We start from the raw sequence: 19,151 nt of genomic DNA, 5'->3' as shown, positions 1-19,151 counted from the left end.
TGACCTGAGGTTAGTATCCTCAATAGTCAGAACCTCCCACTCCCGTCTCCAAGACTTTACACGTGCGGCGCCAATTCTTTGGAATGCACTTCCCAGGTCAATACGATTAGTCCCCAATCCCCACAATTTTAAGCGTGTCCTGAAAACGCATTTATTCAGACTGGCCTATCGCCTCAACACATTAACCTAACCTATCCCTGTGTGGCACAGCCAAAAGTTTTACCATAACCAGGTTCCCAGCATCATGTTCCCACATGCTTTATGCATCCATTAGCCCTCTGTGTCTGTACTGTTACACACTTAACATTATGGCTGGTCCATACAATCAGAGCAACTGTTACCACCCACCTTTCGTGTCTCCCTCTTTCCTCATAGACTGTAAGCTTGCGAGCAGGGCCCTCATTTCTCTTGGTATTTGTTATAATCTACTGTATGTGATTATTGTTATGCTGTAATGTCTATTGTCTGTACAAGTCCCCTCTGAAATGTAAAGTGCTGCGGAATATGTCGGCGCTATAAAAATAAAATTTATTATTATTATTATTATTATTAACTACTATAATACTGCCCCTATGTACAAGAATATAACTAGTATAATACTGCCCCTATGTACAAGAATATAACTACTATAATACTGCTCCTATGTACAAGAATATAACTACTATAATACTGCCCCCTATATACAAAAATGTAACTACTTTAATACTGCCCCTATGTACAAGAATATACCAACTATTATACTGCTCCTATGTACAAGAATATAACTACTATAACACTGCTCCTATGTACAAGAATATAACTACTATAATACTGCGCCTATGTACAAGAATATAACTACTATAATACTGCCCCCTATATACAAAAATGTAACTACTTTAATACTGCCTCCTATGTACAAGAATATAACTACTATAATACTGCCCTCTATGTACAAGAATATAACTACCATAATACTGCTCCTATGTACAAGAATATAACTACTATAATACTGCCCCTATGTAGAAGAATATAACTACTATAATACTGCCCCTATGTGCAAGAATATACCAACTATAATACTGCCCCCTATATGCAAGAATATAACTACTATAATACTGCCCCTATGTACAAGAATATAACTACTATAATACTGCCCTCTATGTACAAGAATATACCAACTATAATACTGCCCCTATGTACAAGAATATACCAACTATAATACTGCTCCTATGTACAAGAATATAACTACTATAACACTGCTCCTATGTGCAAGAATATAACTACTATAATACTGCCCTCTATGTACAAGAATATAACTACTATAATACTGCTCCTATGTACAAGAATATAACTACTATAATACTGCCCTCTATGTACAAGAATATAACTACTATAATACTGCCCCTATGTACAAGAATATAACTACTATAATACTTCCCCTATGTACAAGAATATAACTGCTATAATACTGCCCCTATGTACAAGAATATAACTAATATAATACTGCCCCCTATATACAAGAATATAACTAGTATAATACTGCCCCTATGTACAAGAATATAACTACTATAATACTGCCCCTATGTACAAGAATATAACTAGTATAATACTGCCCCTATGTACAAGAATATAACTACTATAATACTGCTCCTATGTACAAGAATATAACTACTATAATACTGCCCCCTATATACAAAAATGTAACTACTTTAATACTGCCCCTATGTACAAGAATATAACTACTATAATACTGCTCCTATGTACAAGAATATACCAACTATAATACTGCCCCTATGTACAAGAATATAACTACTATAACACTGCTCCTATGTACAAGAATATAACTACTATAATACTGCTCCTATGTACAAGAATATAACTACTATAATACTGCCCCTATATACAAAAATGTAACTACTTTAATACTGCCCCTATGTACAAGAATATAACTACTATAATACTGCTCCTATGTACAAGAATATAACTACTATAATACTGCTCCTATGTACAAGAATATAACTACTATAATACTGCCCCCTATATACAAAAATGTAACTACTTTAATACTGCCCCTATGTACAAGAATATACCAACTATAATACTGCCCCTATGTACAAGAATATAACTACTATAATACTGCTCCTATGTACAAGAATATAACTACTATAATACTGCTCCTATGTACAAGAATATAACTACTATAATACTGCCCCTATGTACAAGAATATAACTACTATAATACTGCCCCTATGTACAAGAATATAACTACTATAATACTGCCCCTATGTACAAGAATATAACTACTATAATACTGCTCCTATGTACAAGAATATAACTACTATAATACTGCCCCTATGTACAAGAATATAACTACTATAATACTGCCCCCTATATACAAAAATGTAACTACTTTAATACTGCCCCTATGTACAAGAATATACCAACTATAATACTGCTCCCTATATACAAGAATATAACTACTATAACATTGCCCCTATGTACAAGAATATAACTACTATAATACTGCCCCTTACATACAAGAATATAACTACTATAATACTGCTCCTATGTACAAGAATATAACTACTATAATACTGCTCCTATGTACAAGAATATAACTACTATAATACTGCTCCTATGTACAAGAATATAACTACTATAATACTGCCCCTATGTACAAGAATATAACTACTATAATACTGCTCCCTATATACAAGAATATAACTACTATAATATTGCCCCTATGTACAAGAATATAACTACTATAATACTGCCCCTTACATACAAGAATATAACTACTATAATACTGCCCCTATATACAAGAATATAACTACTATAATACTGCTCCTATGTACAAGAATATAACTACTATAATACTGCTCCTATGTACAAGAATATAACTACTATAATACTGCCCCTATGTACAAGAATATAACTACTATAATACTGCCCCTATGTACAAGAATATAACTACTATAATACTGCCCCTATGTACAAGAATATAACTACTATAATACTGCTCCTATGTACAAGAATATAACTACTATAATACTGCCCCTATGTACAAGAATATAGCTACTATAATACTGCCCCCTATATACAAAAATGTAACTACTTTAATACTGCCCCTATGTACAAGAATATACCAACTATAATACTGCTCCCTATATACAAGAATATAACTACTATAATACTGCCCCTTACATACAAGAATATAACTACTATAATACTGCCCCCTATGGACAAGAATATAACTACTATAATCCTGCCCCTATATACAAGAATATAACTACTAGAATACTGCCCCCTATATACAAGAATATAAGTACTAGAATACTGCGCTCTACCCCTGACTTCTCTTTGCGATACTTACTATTTCCTCAACTTTTATGACCTTTGACACCTTGAATCCGTTTCTGATATGATCTTTGTTATGGAAATGTTCCATGATCATTTTCATCGTTTTGTTCTGGTTCTCGGAGAAGTTGTTCGTGAAGCTCTGACCCTCTGAGCTGACAATTACGAGAACAGATATGATCCACCATGTGACGGCCGCTGCCTTCATTGTGATGAGTGTTGGTGTTGGAAGATAATCTGGACAGAAGATGAAGATTCTTTCTATTTGTTTCTTATGGGAGAAGAGAATGTCGTGATTAATTAGGATTTATCCATCCACAATGATGAGCTGTAATCACTCAGAATGCATTCGTGCCACACATGATAAAACATCTTTTTTGGGTCCGGATTATGATGACCCTTCATAGACAGGGTCAGGACTTGCTGATTTTTTTACTTTTACTGCAGGGATTTAGTTGCTGTCAGAGTGTGAGGAAACATTTCTCATAATTAGTCCCTGTTTACAGGAAGCGATCACATTCCAGCAGCGTGGGGCGCCGCGTCCTCAAAAGTCTACACGCAAATCTGGGACCATCTGTGGCTGAACAGTGAAAATGTAACGAGGGGGCGTAATAATATATTCGGCTCTACACTGTATGGAGAAAAGCAAAGGACACATTGCCTAATCATTCATTTCTGAATTCCCATTCAATCCCATCTCCCCAGTATATACCTTCCGGCCACACAGGCTACAGTATATAACATCCGGCTCCTGGCCCCCAGTGTATATCTTCTGGGCCCCACCATGCCTTCTACGTTTACTACCATGTGACAGAGTGGCCGGAGGTGCAGAGCTCACTGACACCAGCACGGTCTGGTAATAGGAGCCCCCGGGGTAACAAGTCTGTCCTCCTAAATTCTTCCCCATCACCTGTGAGTGATATTATTGAGAAATGGAAGGAACCGCAGCAACTCAGCCACGAAGTGAAGACCCCGTAACGTTACAGAGAGGGGGCCGAGTGCTGAGGAGCAGAGGGCAGAAAATTCCCCATCTCTCTGCTGACCCCATAACTGCAGAGTCCAGACCTCCTCTGGTATTAATGTAAGGAGAAAGATCAGTGAGAAGATGCACACAGTCAATGTTTAACAGAGGGGCTGCAAGCAAACACTGCCATCTGCTGGTCAAAGATGACAGACAGTGAAATCAGAAAGAATTACAGTATTAGGAACTCAAGAGTGAAGCGTATGCTCCCTCGGGGAAGAGATTGGAGGAGACACCAGGCCAGGTGATAGTTTTCAAGCAGTGAAGGGGTGGAGATGTGACCCGAACCTGTAGCAGGACGGACGTGTGGTACAGTGAGCTGGCTTACAGCCACCATTATGAGAGACAAGATCTGAGTAAAGGAGTCGAGAGACCAGAAACGAGTAAAGAACCAAGAGAGACCAGATCTGGGAGTGCTGAGCTGAGCGAGTAGAACCAGGGCAGAGGGAGAGACGATTAGACAGCAGTGGAGGGAGGATCGTGTGAACCGACGCGTCGAGTGTGAACGTACGGTACAAAGTGGAGACCCTGGCCATGCTTCAAGAAAGCGGCCAGTGGGATGAGTGTACCGAGTAACTCGCCAATCTGGGACTTGCGGTCTAGTGGGTAGCATCATTGACCCCCGATAGGGCCTGTGTGACGTTTTGTGTTGCTTAGAGCGTGACGACGGTGATGGCCCCAGTAGTCACAGTGATGCCCTTTAGGTTGGCGGTGTTAGGACTAAGACATCACTGACGATAACCGGTATCTAATGGTAATAATAGAACAATAGAGTAAAGAGCATTGAGTCAGTATCCTGCTCATGTGAATTACCGTATTCTTTTTGAAACATAACTTGCTTCATTTTTACCTGTTGCGCTATTCTGATGTCGTGCTGATGGCCTCCTCTCATTGTGTTAATTAGTTGTTGGTTTAAGCACCACCGTCTCCTCCTTGTCTGGGCTGATGCAGCCGTGGACCTGTTAACACTAACAGCAGCACCAAGGCTGCCCCCTCCGGGAGCTTCATGGCCGAGCAGCTGCATGCAGCCGTACATCACCAAGCACAATGGCGAGCGTCGGATGGAGTGATGTAAAGCCTCCACCACCGGACTCTGGAGGAGACGTGCTCTGTGCAGTGACGGATCGCACGTCTCTATCTGCGGCTGATGGAGGAGTCTGGGTTTGGTGATTCCAGGAGGACGTTACCCCCTGACTGCATTGTGCCCCCTGTACAGATGGTGGAGGGGGATAATGCTGTGGTCTGTTATCAGGCGGTGGCCTCGGACCCTCAGCTCCAGAAAAAGGAAATCTTCATCTTCAGCACAAGACATTGTGGACAATTGTAGCTTCAGCTCTGTGGGAACAGTTTGGGGGAGACCCTTATCTGCTCCCCATGACTGTGCCCAGAGCACAAGCTCCATACAGACATGGGGGGGACATGAGCGGCCGCACAGAGCCCGGACCCCATCCTATCATGCAGGTAGTGAGCCCAGACTCCCCCCAACATCAGGGTCTGACCCCACAAATGTCCTTCTGGATGAAGGGGCAAAAATTCCCACAGACTTCTCCAAAATCATAAAGAAAATCTTTCCAGAAGAGCGAGAGCCGATATATCTGCAGAGGACGACTCCATATTATGTCTATGGGTGTAAGATGGAGGTCAGAAAAACTCTGGGAGGTGGATGTGGGGGGCACATACTTTTCTCCATATGACGAATAGACGGAGAAGTTTTCATGAAGTCTCTGCCCTAACATAAGACCTAATAGTACAGATCCGGAGGCCTCGTCTTGTTTCTCCCATCGGATGGGACTGATCTCAGCCGCTCCGATTAATACGAGGATCGCTCATGGGGTCAGGGTGTAGATACTTTCGTTTCTTTGTACAAACAACAGAAAACTCCCCGAAGTGATGGAAATAATCCAGAATCAGCGACTGAACATGTAAAGAATCAGGACAAGACATAAATGCTTGGCAATACATACACAGCTCCGCACAGCGCTCCTCCGTCTGTACTGGGGACCCTCTATGTTCGCTCTGGGGGGATTGTGACAATAGGAGAGGAAACAGGCGAAAGGAGGGGACTGGGAGGTAGAGGAAGCTGCAGAGGAGACAAGAGCAGCAAGGGAAGGACTGAGCCCAGGACTGAGACTGACGAGTCCTAGATCTCAGATGATTTATCCTGTCTGATGACTGATCTGCTACATTCTGAAGAGCTGGGTAATAAGATGAAACTCAACATGATACTTTGTATCTCACCATTTGTCTTGGAAGCCTGACAATTTTCTCCACCGTCTCTAGTTGTTCGATAACCCCTTTACTTATCCTGTATTATACTCCAGAGCTGCACTCACTATTCTGCTGGTGCAGTCACTGTGTACATACATTATATTACTAATCCTGAGTTACATCCTGTATTATACTCCAGAGCTGCACTCACTATTCTGCTGGTGCAGTCACTGTGTACATACATTACATTACTGATCCTGAGTTACCTCCTGTATTATACCCCAGAGCTGTACTCACTATTCTGCTGGTGCAGTCACTGTGTACATACATTACATTACTGATCCTGAGTTACATCCTGTATTATACCCCAGAGCTGCACTCACTATTCTGCTGGTGCAGTCACTGTGTACATACATTACTGATCCTGAGTTACATCCTGTATTATACTCCAGAGCTGCACTCACTATTCTGCTGGTGCAGTCACTGTGTACATACATTATATTACTAATCCTGAGTTACATCCTGTATTATACTCCAGAGCTGCACTCACTATTCTGCTGGTGCAGTCACTGTGTACATACATTACATTACTGATCCTGAGTTACCTCCTGTATTATACCCCAGAGCTGCACTCACTATTCTGCTGGTGCAGTCACTGTATACATACATTACATTACTGATCCTGAGTTACATCCTGTATTATACCCCAGAGCTGCACTCACTATTCTGCTGGTGCAGTCACTGTGTACATACATTACATTACTGATCCTGAGTTACCTCCTGTATTATACCCCAGAGCTGCACTCACTATTCTGCTGGTGCAGTCACTGTGTACATACATTACATTACTGATCCTGAGTTGCATCCTGAACTATAATCCAGGAAGCCCAGTAGATAAAACTACGGAGTTGCAGACGGTTTCTCCTTTTCCCATATTTGTACGTCATTTACCATGTTCTTTATTGATACTTTACTGTACACAGAATGTTCTGGGTCTCACTGACCCGCAGAACTCACAATCTACATGAGAGAAAAATATTCAGGGGGAGCCCGTGTGCACCAGTCCATGTCTGTGAGCGTGTCCAAGGTGAAGACGAGGAGGAGACATAAACTTCACGATGATGATTCCACCGCACTCTCTGGCCACCTCTTGTCGCCTCCTTTATGGCCGCACTTTTCTTGCCCTCCTGATGTCATGCTACTATCTGCTGTTATCAGCTGTGATTCCGGTGGTCTCTGCTCCTCCTTACAACATGTCCATAAATATTATCTCACAGGAGAATACAATGGTGAAAACACGGGAATAAATGTCCCATTATTAATGTGGAGGAGAAGCTAGTCTTCATATTGTCCCTGGGGGGCTCTGAAACCAGAAAGAGACAGAGGCGCCATTATCATCCCCATCATCACTTGTATGATCATTAGTGCTCGATGTCCATAGGTTTAGTGTCCCAGTCCCTGGTGTCCAGTGGTTTAGTTCGCCAGTCCCTGTTGTCCAGTGGTTTAGTTCCCCAGTCCCTGGTGTTCAGTGGTTTAGTGCCCCAGTCCCTGGTGCCCAGTGGTTTCCAGTCCCTGGTGTCTAGTGGTTTAGTTCCCCAGTCCCTGGTGTCCTGTGGTTTAGTTCCCCAGTCCCTGTTGTCCAGTGGTTTAGTTCCCCAGTCCCTGGTGTCCAGTGGTTTAGTGCCCCAGTCCCTGGTGCCCAGTGGTTTAGTTCCCCAGTCCCTGGTGTCCAGTGGTTTAGTGCCCCAGTCCCTGGTGTCCAGTGGTTTAGTTCCCCAGTCCCTGATGTCCTGTGGTTTAGTTCCCCAGTCCCTGGTGTCCTGTGGTTTAGTTCCCCAGTCCCTGGTGTCTAGTGGTTTAGTACCCCAGTCCCTGGTGTCCTGTGGTTTAGTTCCCCAGTCCCTGGTGTCCAGTGGTTTAGTTCCCCAGTCCCTGGTGTCCTGTGGTTTAGTTCCCCAGTCCCTGGTGTCCAGTGGTTTAGTTCCCCAGTCCTTGGTGTCCGGTGGTTTAGTTCCCCAGTCCCTGGTGTCCGGTGGTTTAGTTCCCCAGTCCCTGGTGTCCGGTGGTTTAGTTCCCCAGTCCCTGGTGTCCGGTGGTTTAGTTCCCCAGTCCCTGGTGTCCGGTGGTTTAGTTCCCCAGTCCCTGGTGTCCAGTGGTTTAGTTCCCCAGTCCCTGGTGTCCGGTGGTTTAGTTCCCCAGTCCCTGGTGTCCGGTGGTTTAGTTCCCCAGTCCCTGGTGTCCTGTGGTTTAGTGCCCCAGTCCCTGGTGTCCAGTGGTTTAGTTCCCCAGTCACTGGTGTCCAGTGGTTTAGTGCCCCAGTCCCTGGTGTCCTCTGGTTTAGTTCCCCAGTCCCTGGTGTCCGGTGGTTTAGTTCCCCAGTCCCTGGTGTCCGGTGGTTTAGTTCCCCAGTCCCTGGTGTCCGGTGGTTTAGTTCCCCAGTCCCTGGTGTCCGGTGGTTTAGTTCCCCAGTCCCTGGTGTCCTGTGGTTTAGTGCCCCAGTCCCTGGTGTCCAGTGGTTTAGTTCCCCAGTCACTGGTGTCCAGTGGTTTAGTGCCCCAGTCCCTGGTGTCCGGTGGTTTAGTTCCCCAGTCCCTGGTGTCCGGTGGTTTAGTTCCCCAGTCCCTGGTGTCCGGTGGTTTAGTTCCCCAGTCCCTGGTGTCCGGTGGTTTAGTTCCCCAGTCCCTGGTGTCCGGTGGTTTAGTTCCCCAGTCCCTGGTGTCCTGTGGTTTAGTTCGCCAGTCCCTGTTGTCCAGTGGTTTAGTTCCCCAGTCCCTGGTGTCCTGTGGTTCAGTTCCCCAGTCCCTGTTGTCCAGTGGTTTAGTTCCCCAGTCCCTGGTGTCCTGTGGTTTAGTTCGCCAGTCCCTGTTGTCCAGTGGTTTAGTTCCCCAGTCCCTGGTGTCCAGTGGTTTAGTTCCCCAGTCCCTGGTGTCCAGTGGTTTAGTTCCCCAGTCCCTGGTGTCCAGTGGTTTAGTTCCCCAGTCCCTGGTGTCCAGTGGTTTAGTTCCCCAGTCCCTGGTGTCCAGTGGTTTAGTTCCCCAGTCCCTGGTGTCCAGTGGTTTAGTTCCCCAGTCCCTGGTGTCCGGTGGTTTAGTTCCCCAGTCCCTGGTGTCCTGTGGTTTAGTTCGCCAGTCCCTGTTGTCCAGTGGTTTAGTTCCCCAGTTCCTGGTGTCCTGTGGTTTAGTTCCTCAGTCCCTGTTGTCCAGTGGTTTAGTTCCCCAGTCCCTGGTGTCCGGTGGTTTAGTTCCCCAGTCCCTGTTGTCCAGTGGTTTAGTTCCCCAGTTCCTGGTGTCCTGTGGTTTAGTTCCCCAGTCCCTGTTGTCCAGTGGTTTAGTTCCCCAGTCCCTGTTGTCCAGTGGTTTAGTTCCCCAGTCCCTGGTGTCCGGTGGTTTAGTTCCCCAGTCCCTGGTGTCCGGTGGTTTAGTTCCCCAGTCCCTGGTGTCCGGTGGTTTAGTTCCCCAGTCCCTGGTGTCCGGTGGTTTAGTTCCCCAGTCCCTGGTGTCCGGTGGTTTAGTTCCCCAGTCCCTGGTGTCCGGTGGTTTAGTTCCCCAGTCCCTGGTGTCCAGTGGTTTAGTGCCCCAGTCCCTGGTGCCCAGTGGTTTCCAGTCCCTGGTGTCCGGTGGTTTAGTTCCCCAGTCCCTGGTGTCTAGTGTAACTGGATTGCTGAATATGTGAGCTGTCCTTCTCCTCCACTCCCCGCCTCTTCCATCCCAGGAGGGGGTCTCACCTCTGGAAGCTGTAGCCACCTGCAAGGTGGATGTCTGTCAGTTTGGCGCACGCCTCACGACGCTCTTTTTTCACTTTTTCCTATAAAGACACAAATTATCCAAACTCAGCTCATTCTATTCACGCGCAAATTAGTTGTCAGATTATCAGGTATTATGGATTATCAGATGTCCTAGAAAGTTCTTGGCTTTAGCTATGTGCTGGATTAATGGCGTTTCTGGCTTATCAAAAGCTGGAGGGAAGAGCTCGTGCCTGTGTGGATTTATGCGGTCAGCGTCGCTCACCTTGTCAGCCCGACGTTGGCGCACGCACTTCTGATATCCCGTCTTCAGTAGATCCCCACTGGAACTGAATAGGAAGCATCCGAGGCAATTGTGCGACTTCTGAAGAGACACAGAAGGGAGAAGTGGTCCAGGACGGAAGCGATGAAACCAGGGATTATTTATACCACCATTAAATGACATGGCCAAAAAAAAAATTTTTTTTATTACTTTTTCCTTATCAAATCAACATCCAAGATAGGAAAAATGGGGGGAACATGGGAGGGAAAAAGAGGGGAATCCTATCACCAGAGCAGAGCAGGTTCTTAGACTCGGTGGGAACAGGTCCCATTCTAAGGGAACCACCCGGATGAAGAAACAGGTAAGGGAGGGGAAAAGAGAAGACGAAAAAGAGTATAGAGAATATGATCACATAATGGTGACTGGAAAATAAAAATGAAAAACAAAGAAACCCGTGACTCCAGGGAACAATCCAGAAGGCTTCTCTGCTACGCCGTGTGTCACATCTATCACCCCAGCCAGATTTCTTGTGAACTTGTTCTGTATATTAACAAACTGTTTGGAAGCGTTGGACATTGTGCGGTGAGATGGATGTTCGATATCGTATTATAGGTGTTCTCTCATCTGTGTTTTGAGTTTTCTAGTTGTTGATCCAACATACTTTAGGTTGAAGAGCTTGCATTCTATTATATAGACGATGTAGTCAGTGTGACTGGACCTGCCGCAGCTGGTGGAGGGTGAGCTGGTATAACTTTCTGCATCTCTATGCAATGTATATGTACATGGACGCAGACCAGCCCGCCTTCTTGAGTGTACATATAAAATACACATATACTGTATCCGCTCACATGTACGGCTACAAACATAGCGACGACCATACACAAATGTATATACAAGTATACACACAACAGCACAAACACAGTACACACACTCACATACACACACTCACATACACACACTCACATACAGGCCTAAGTCTGGTGTGTGCGTCCTGTGTCCGGTATGTGCATCCTGTGTCCGTCCGGTGTGCAGAATGCCTGTGTCCAGTGTATGCGTCCTGTGTCCGGTCAGTGTGGCCTGTGTCCAGTGTGCAGGAGGTCTGTGTCCAGTGTGTGCGGTCTGTGTCCGGTGTGGGCAGAAGGTCTGTTTCTGGTGTGTGCAGGAGGTCTGTGTCCGGTGTGTGCGGTCAGTGTCCGGTGTGTGCAGGAGGCCTGTGTGTAGTGTGCAGGAGGTCAGTGTCCGGTGTGTGCAGGAGGTCAGTGTCCGGTGTGTGCAGGAGGTCTGTGTCCGGTGTGTGCGGTATGTGTCCAGTGTGCAGGAGGTCTGTGTTCGGTGTGTGCGGTATGTGTCTAGTGTGCAGGCGGTCTGTGTCCGGTGTGTGTGGTCTGTGTCCGGAGTGTGCAGGAGGTCTGTGTCCGGTGTGTGCGGTATGTGTCCGGTGTGCAGGAGGTCTGTGTCCGGTGTGTGCGTTATGTGTCCGGAGTGTGCAGGAGGTCTGTGTCTGGTTTGTGCAGTCAGTGTCCGGTGTGTGCAGGAGGCCGGTGTCTGGTGTGTGCGGTCTGTGCCTGTTGTGTGTGGCCTGTGTCCAGTGTGTGCAGGAGGTCTGTGTCCGGTCAGTGTCCGGTGTGTGCAGGAGGTCTGTGTCTGGTGTGTGCGGAATGTGTCCAGTGTGCAGGAGGTCTGTGTCCGGTGTGTGCGGTCTGTGTCTGTTGTGTGTGGCCCGTGTCCAGTGTGCAGGAGGTCTTTGTCCGGTGTGTGTGGTCTGTGTCTGTTGTGTGTGCAGTATGTGTCCAGTGTGCACGAGATCTGTGTCCGGTGTGTGCGGTATGTGTCCAGTGTGCTGGAGGTCTGTGTCCTGTGTGTGCAGTCTGTGTCTGTTGTGTGTGGCCCGTGTCCAGTGTGCAGGAGGTCTGTGTCCGGTGTGTGCAGGAGGTCTGTGTCTGGTCAGTGTCCGGTGTGCAGGAGGTCTGTGTCTGGTGTGTACAGGAGGTCTGTGTCCGGTGTGTGCGGTCTGTGTCCGGTGTGCGGTCAGTGTCCGGTGTGTGCAGGAGTCCTGTGTACAGTGTGCAGGAGCTTTGTGTCTGATGTGTGTGGCCTGTGTCCGGTGTGTGCGGTCTGTGTCCGGTGTGTGCGGTCTGTGTCCAGTGTGTGCGGTCTGTGTCCAGTGTGTGCGGTCTGTGTCTGGTGTGTGTGGCCCGTGTCTGGTGTGTGCGGTCTGTGTCTGGTGTGTGTGGCCCGTGTCTGGTGTGTGTGGCCTGTGTCCAGTGTGTGCGGTCTGTGTCTGGTGTGTGCGGTCTGTGTCTGGTGTGTGTGGCCCGTGTCTGGTGTGTGCGGTCTGTGTCCGGTGTGTGCAGGAGGCCTGTGTCCGATGTGTGCGGTCAGTGTCCGGTGTGTGCAGGAGGCCTGTGTCCGGTGTGTGCAGGAGGCCTGTGTCCGGTGTGTGCAGGAGGTCTGTGTCCAGTGTGTGCGGTCTGTGTCTGGTGTGTGTGGCCCGTGTCTGGTGTGTGCGGCCCGTGTCTGGTGTGTGTGGCCCGTGTCTGGTGTGTGTGGCCTGTGTCCGGTGTGTGCGGTCAGTGTCCGGTGTGTGCAGGAGGTCTGTGTCCGGTGTGTGCAGGAGGTCTGTGTCCGGTGTGTGCAGGAGGTCTGTGTCCGGTGTGTGCAGGAGGTCTGTGTCCGGTGTGTGCAGGAGGTCTGTGTCCAGTGTGTGAGGTCTGTGTCTGGTGTGTGTGGCCCGTGTCTGGTGTGTGCGGTCTGTGTCTGGTGTGTGCGGTCTGTGTCTGGTGTGTGTGGCCCGTGTCTGGTGTGTGTGGCCCGTGTCTGGTGTGTGTGGCCTGTGTCCGGTGTGTGCGGTCAGTGTCCGGTGTGTGCAGGAGGTCTGTGTCCGGTGTGTGCAGGAGGTCTGTGTCCGGTGTGTGCAGGAGGTCTGTGTCCGGTGTGTGCAGGAGGTCTGTGTCCGGTGTGTGCAGGAGGTCTGTGTCCGGTGTGTGCAGGAGGTCTGTGTCCAGTGTGTGAGGTCTGTGTCTGGTGTGTATGGCCCGTGTCTGGTGTGTGCGGTCTGTGTCTGGTGTGTGCGGTCTGTGTCTGGTGTGTGTGGCCCGTGTCTGGTGTGTGCGGTCTGTGTCCGGTGTGTGCAGGAGGCCTGTGTCCGATGTGTGCGGTCAGTGTCCGGTGTGTGCAGGAGGCCTGTGTCCGGTGTGTGCAGGAGGTCTGTGTCCAGTGTGTGCGGTCTGTGTCTGGTGTGTGTGGCCCGTGTCTGGTGTGTGCGGTCTGTGTCTGGTGTGTGTGGCCCGTGTCTGGTGTGTGTGGCCTGTGTCCGGTGTGTGCGGTCAGTGTCCGGTGTGTGCAGGAGGTCTGTGTCCGGTGTGTGCAGGAGGTCTGTGTCCAGTGTGTGAGGTCTGTGTCTGGTGTGTGTGGCCCGTGTCTGGTGTGTGAGGTCTGTGTCTGGTGTGTGTGGCCCGTGTCTGGTGTGTGTGGCCCTTGTCTGGTGTGTGTGGCCCGTGTCTGGTGTGTGTGGCCCATGTCCGGTGTGAGGCAGGAAAATGTACATACACTCACGTACACAAACACCTGTAGCTATGTCAGCCCCTCACCTTGGCTCTCGTTATGGGGGCGCAGTCCTCGTTCATCCACTTGTGGTTCCTGCAATTTGTCCGCTTCATTGTGAATTTTACTTTGACAAAAGTCAACTCTGAAAGGTTCTGAAAGTGGAAGAAATCGTGAAATGTCTGCAGAGCACTGAGGACAATGAAGACGAAGCTGGTAGAGAACGCTACAGGATCCGGGAGATGACAGAACATCAGAGAATGACTTTTCCCACCAGTCATCAGTAAATCTTAATCGTCTCATTAGTTATATCGATGTCTTCCAGGACTGCCCCTGGACTGAGACCCTCTGCCCCCTCTCTCCACCCCGATGGCCACCACTTACCTGGCTAACACGGCTCAGTATTCTGGTGACCTGAAACGCGTGTTTCTTCATGTTTTTGGTGTGGAAATCCTTTCTGACCAGTTCGACCGCCTCATTCTCAGCGTCTGTCAGCGAATCCACCGTGACATCTGCCCCCACGGCCATCACCAGAAGAGCCGCGAACCACCAGCACCTTCCGAGGCTCCTCATGGTCATGGTGGTCTTCACCAAAGCTTCTCGTAATCCTGGAACAAGACACGGAGCGTGAGATCTGACAGGACCGGTCCTGAGATCCTCCGGAGCGTCGTCCTCTACAATGAGGGTCCGGTATGGAAGTAATGTTTCACCCACACGTGACGTCTCAGGCCATATAAACAAGCCCCAGGGGGGCGGCACGTTCATCTTTGCTTTGGGACGCCTCGCCTTGTTTACACCACCATGCAGTATCGCAAAGATAGGAATGTAAAGGGGCTCTCAGATTCCATTGATGTCTTTGGGGGTCCATCATACTAAACAATGCAGCTTCATCAGTGGCGGACACAGATGGAAGAAGACCCCTGTGTAAAAGCCGCGTGTGGCCCCTCTATGTGTCTGTGACAGAAGCTGCTTTCTGCTCTGGAGCCAGATGTGGCCGCCTTACGTCTTGGGCTGTGAGGGGACGTGAAGGGGCTGCGGGCACCCGTGGGCATTGTGCCCCATCTGCCCCAGTCTGTGGTCTGACCCCATCACCGCCTGTCCCTGCACCGTACAGAAGTCTACGTACCGGCAGCTGCCGTCCTCGGAGCCACGGTCTGGACTCTCTATGGTGGAGGTTCTCGTATATTTATCACCAGGGGGCAGCTGCGTCACACGGATCCTCTCCCACCAGCAGACATCTGTCCTATACAATGGAGGAAGCCACCAGGTCTCTGGGAAAGCCCCGGGGACGGGGAATTCTCAAGAAAGGAGAAAGTGAAAGAGGAAGAGAAGAAACTGAGCCGTCCCTCTAATCCCAAACAACAGCTGCAGGCTAATAAAGGAACAAAAGATTTATGACTTTCTATGATGCTCTGGTTCAATTTCTCATCATTATCAAGATCTCCACTTGCTGTCAGTGAATGAGAACATGTAAAACACCAGGGGGCGCTCATTACAGGGGAAGAAAGGCGATTGCAGCAGGTCATTAGGAAAGGGTTCTCTACAGTTAGAGCAGTCAGACTGTGCAACGCCGCCACCGACCACAAGAGGCAGCAATGGCCGACACTATAACTTCATACAAGGGCCGGATGAAGAACAAATTATTCTGTGGTTATAGATAATTTAGTGACAAAATGAACAATTGGTGGAGAAAGGATGAGCGTGATGGATCGGGGTCTTTTTTCAACCTATGTAACTAGAACATTCCCGAGAAGTAAAGCCGCCGCTCTCAGGGGATACGGTGTATCCAGTGAGGTATCTGAAGGGATTATTGGTGCCGATGATGTTATGGCCGCAGAGAAGCGTTTATTACTCCCTGCAGGCGTGACGTGTCATACACACGTGTGACCGCTGCAGCCAATCACTAGCTTCCAGGGGACGAGCACATGTGTAAGCTGCAGAGCAGCGATTGGCTGCAGCAGTAGCGGGATGTACATGTTATCATCACAGCAGGGAAATCCTCAGACCAGAGAAGACCACCAGAGTGACGATTCTACAGGGGCGTCGGACTCTCGGAAATTCCGTTTTTTTTATACTAATTGTATATGAGAAAAATGTGGAAGAATTGAAGATTATGGTGATGAAGAATTATTGTCCTAATTCTGGAAACATCGAAACCACAAGACTGGAATCAGCACAACGTGCGCTTATGGGAATCTCAGCGCACAACAATGAATCTGATGCGACCAAAACACCACAAAAATATGGGGGAAGCATTAGCGGAACCGCCAACCCCAGCGATGCTTCCCCTGCACCACCCAAGAAACTGCTGGACCCAGTGCTCGGAGCCGGCAGCTGTCAGCAGCACGGGCGGCATGTCAGGACTCAGAAATGGCAAATGTCTATTTCTTACTGTTTGTTATTTTCATCATCATTAATTATTATTATTATTATTATGAGAGCGACTTCCCATTCCACAGGACGGTACAGACGCTGCGGTCGATCACAGTCGGCCGGTTTGTACCTAATGCAGCTTCTTTTTTTCCATGTTTTCCGCAGCAGTGATGGAATTCCAATTTCACATAGTCAGTGTTTCTATAACGTTTCAGAGTTAGTAGTGATGAGCGAATGTGCCTGGATAAGGTGTTATCTCAGCATGCTTGGATACTTTGCTCGTGTCCCCGCGGGTGCAGGTCTCGCTGCTCTTCGACAGCTGCCACACATGTGGGGATGGCCTGTTTGTTAGGCCTGTTAGGCAATCCCTGCATGTGCTGCGGCAGTCGAATAGCAGCGAGACCTGCACCCGCGGGGACTCGAGCAAAGTATCCGAGCTGACGATGCTCTAGTAGCACTCAATGCAGGTTCAGACCTTCAGACCAAAAGGTAAGAACTGCGATATAAACGGGTGAGCATGCAGCGTGTAAGCGCACGTTCACACTGGCCACTAAACAAAGACCACAGACACCTGATGATTAATCATTATGTTCCTTTGTGTGTCTTTGTGGTCAGTGGTTAGTGTGAACGTGCGCTTACACGCTGCATGCTCACCCGTTTATATCGCAGTTCATGCGTTTTATGCCTGATTGCATCATGTGCATATAAAGGTGCGGCCGCCTGTGTATTGAGCTGGGCATTCGTGATGGGGTCTCACTCGCCCGTGCGCCCACTAGTTGGTCCCAGTCCCTCAGCCACATGATGTCACTTGACAAACGGTCCCAGTTACGGTCATCGTGGAGTGGTGGGACGGATTTCATATTATTTTATAAAAAACCTGTTAACTAAGTGCCGTAAATTATTTTCATGCTATTTACTTATTTACTGCAGGGTATTTAATCATTATGTTTCTGTCTTTGTTTTTTCTGCAGTACTAGACTGCATCACCAGGGGGAGCAGGCGGAGGTTGTGTATGTATTTGTGTTTCTTCTGTAACTTTGTTATACTATTCCTGAGGAACTAAGAAATCTCAAAAGCTTGCCTTGTAACATCATTTATTTTATTATTGTAATCAATAAAATGTATCATAACTACAAGATTATTTTGTTTTTCTCACTGAGAGCATTCTATTGTACACATGTAATACAATGTCAGATCTGCAGTACTAGATTGCATCACAAGGTGGCAGTATTGCAGATATATAATACAGTGCCAGACCTGCAGTATTTGTTTTCATCACTAGGTGCATTATTGCAGATATTGTTGTATCAATACAGTTTCAGACCGGCAGTACTATATTCCAACACTATGTGGCAGTGAAGGTAGGTGTACAGTCTCAGACCTGCAGTATATATATTAAATATATGTGTGCATATATAATAAAATGTCAGACTTGCAGTAATAGATTACATATCTAGGTGGCAGTACTGTAGATTGATACAGTATTATAGATCTACAATGCTGCCACCTAGTGACGAAATCTATTACTGCAGGACTTACACTTTATTATATATTTTGTATATACAGCCCCCCCCCGAGGAAGCACATGCGAAACGCGCGTTGGGGCTGCCTCTGTACTTGTTGCACGTTGGTGACAGATGGTAAGAGTGATCTATTTAATTTTATGGGTCTGTGTCTGGTTGTTTAGTTACCATCAGCCTAGTGTATATTAATATAGTGATATAGGCTTATATGTTCCTTTGCATTGCTATATGGAAAAATCGATGCTAGCTGATACAGATAGTCCCTTTTACTATTGCAGCACTTGCATTGCATTGAACTTCATGATATGATTAACTCTTCCCATCCCTTAAATATATGAGTGTCAGCCCTGCAGTACTAGATTTCGTCACAAGGTGGCAGTATTGTACATCTAAGATAGTGTCAGCCCAGCAGTACTAGATTTCATCACTAGGGGCAGTATTGTAGATCTATAATACAGTGTCAGCCCTGCAGTACTAGATTTCATCACTAGGTTCAGTATTGTAGATCTATAATAAAGTGTCAGCCAGGCAGTACTAGATTTCATCACTAGGTGGCAGTATTATAGATCTATAATACAGTGTCAGCCCTGCAGTACTACATTTCATCACTAGGTGGCAGTATTGTAGATTTATAATAGTGTCAGCCCTGTAGTACTAGATTTCATCACTAGGTGGCAGTATTATAGATCTATAATATAGTGTCAGCCCAGCAGTACTAGATTTCATCATTAGGTGGCAGTATTGTAGATCTATAATACAGTGTCAGCCCAGCAGTACTAGATTTCATCACTAGGTGGCAGTATTGTAGATCTATAATGCAGTGTCAGCCCAGCAGTACTAGATTTCATCACTAGGTGGCAGTATTGTAGCTCCATAATACAGTGCCAGACCTGCAGTATTTGTTTTCATCACTAGGTGCATGTATTGTATATGCATTGTGCACAGTATCAGGCATGCAGCACTATACTACATCACTAGGTGGCATTATTGCAGATATTGTTGTATCAATACAGTTTCAGACCGGCAGTACTATATTCCAACACTATGTGGCAGTGAAGGTAGGTGTACAGTCTCAGACCTGCAGTATATATATTAAATATATGTGTGCATATATAATAAAATGTCAGACTTGCAGTAATAGAT

The 19,151-nt window shown here is 47.2% G+C and overlaps 2 protein-coding genes across 3 annotated transcripts in view; both read right to left on the bottom strand.

The window, feature by feature from the left end:
• Positions 1 to 6,473, bottom strand: part of LOC141054051 (retinoic acid receptor responder protein 2-like) — a 28,911-nt gene extending 22,438 nt beyond the window's left edge. The window contains exons 1-2 of one of the 2 annotated variants that reach the window (XM_073551216.1): positions 6,322 to 6,473; positions 3,353 to 3,607 (exon numbers count right to left, since the gene is read on the bottom strand). In XM_073551216.1, the coding sequence (XP_073407317.1) occupies positions 3,353 to 3,544 (192 nt within the window). In that variant the 5' untranslated portion in view covers positions 3,545 to 3,607; positions 6,322 to 6,473. The remainder of the gene's footprint in view (positions 1 to 3,352; positions 3,608 to 6,321) is intronic. The other variant, XM_073551217.1, reaches the window with a different exon arrangement.
• Positions 6,474 to 7,500: 1,027 nt separating this feature from the next.
• Positions 7,501 to 15,435, bottom strand: LOC141054048 (retinoic acid receptor responder protein 2-like). The gene is made up of 6 exons (XM_073551213.1): positions 15,239 to 15,435; positions 14,497 to 14,720; positions 14,160 to 14,267; positions 10,573 to 10,671; positions 10,290 to 10,369; positions 7,501 to 7,928 (listed from the first exon to the last, which is right to left on the bottom strand). The coding sequence occupies exons 2-6, from the start codon at positions 14,689 to 14,691 to the stop codon at positions 7,901 to 7,903; spliced, it is 510 nt and encodes a 169-aa protein (XP_073407314.1). The 5' UTR covers positions 14,692 to 14,720; positions 15,239 to 15,435; the 3' UTR covers positions 7,501 to 7,900.
• Between the last annotated feature and the right edge of the window lie 3,716 nt (positions 15,436 to 19,151).

This window comes from Dendrobates tinctorius, unplaced genomic scaffold (assembly GCF_039654945.1).
Source record: "Dendrobates tinctorius isolate UK_male_01 unplaced genomic scaffold, ASM3965494v1 ptg000173l, whole genome shotgun sequence".
In the NCBI taxonomy this organism is placed as follows: Eukaryota; Metazoa; Chordata; class Amphibia; order Anura; family Dendrobatidae; genus Dendrobates; species Dendrobates tinctorius.
The sequence above is the reverse complement of the archived record's forward strand: the minus strand, read 5'-3'. Positions and strand labels throughout refer to the sequence as shown.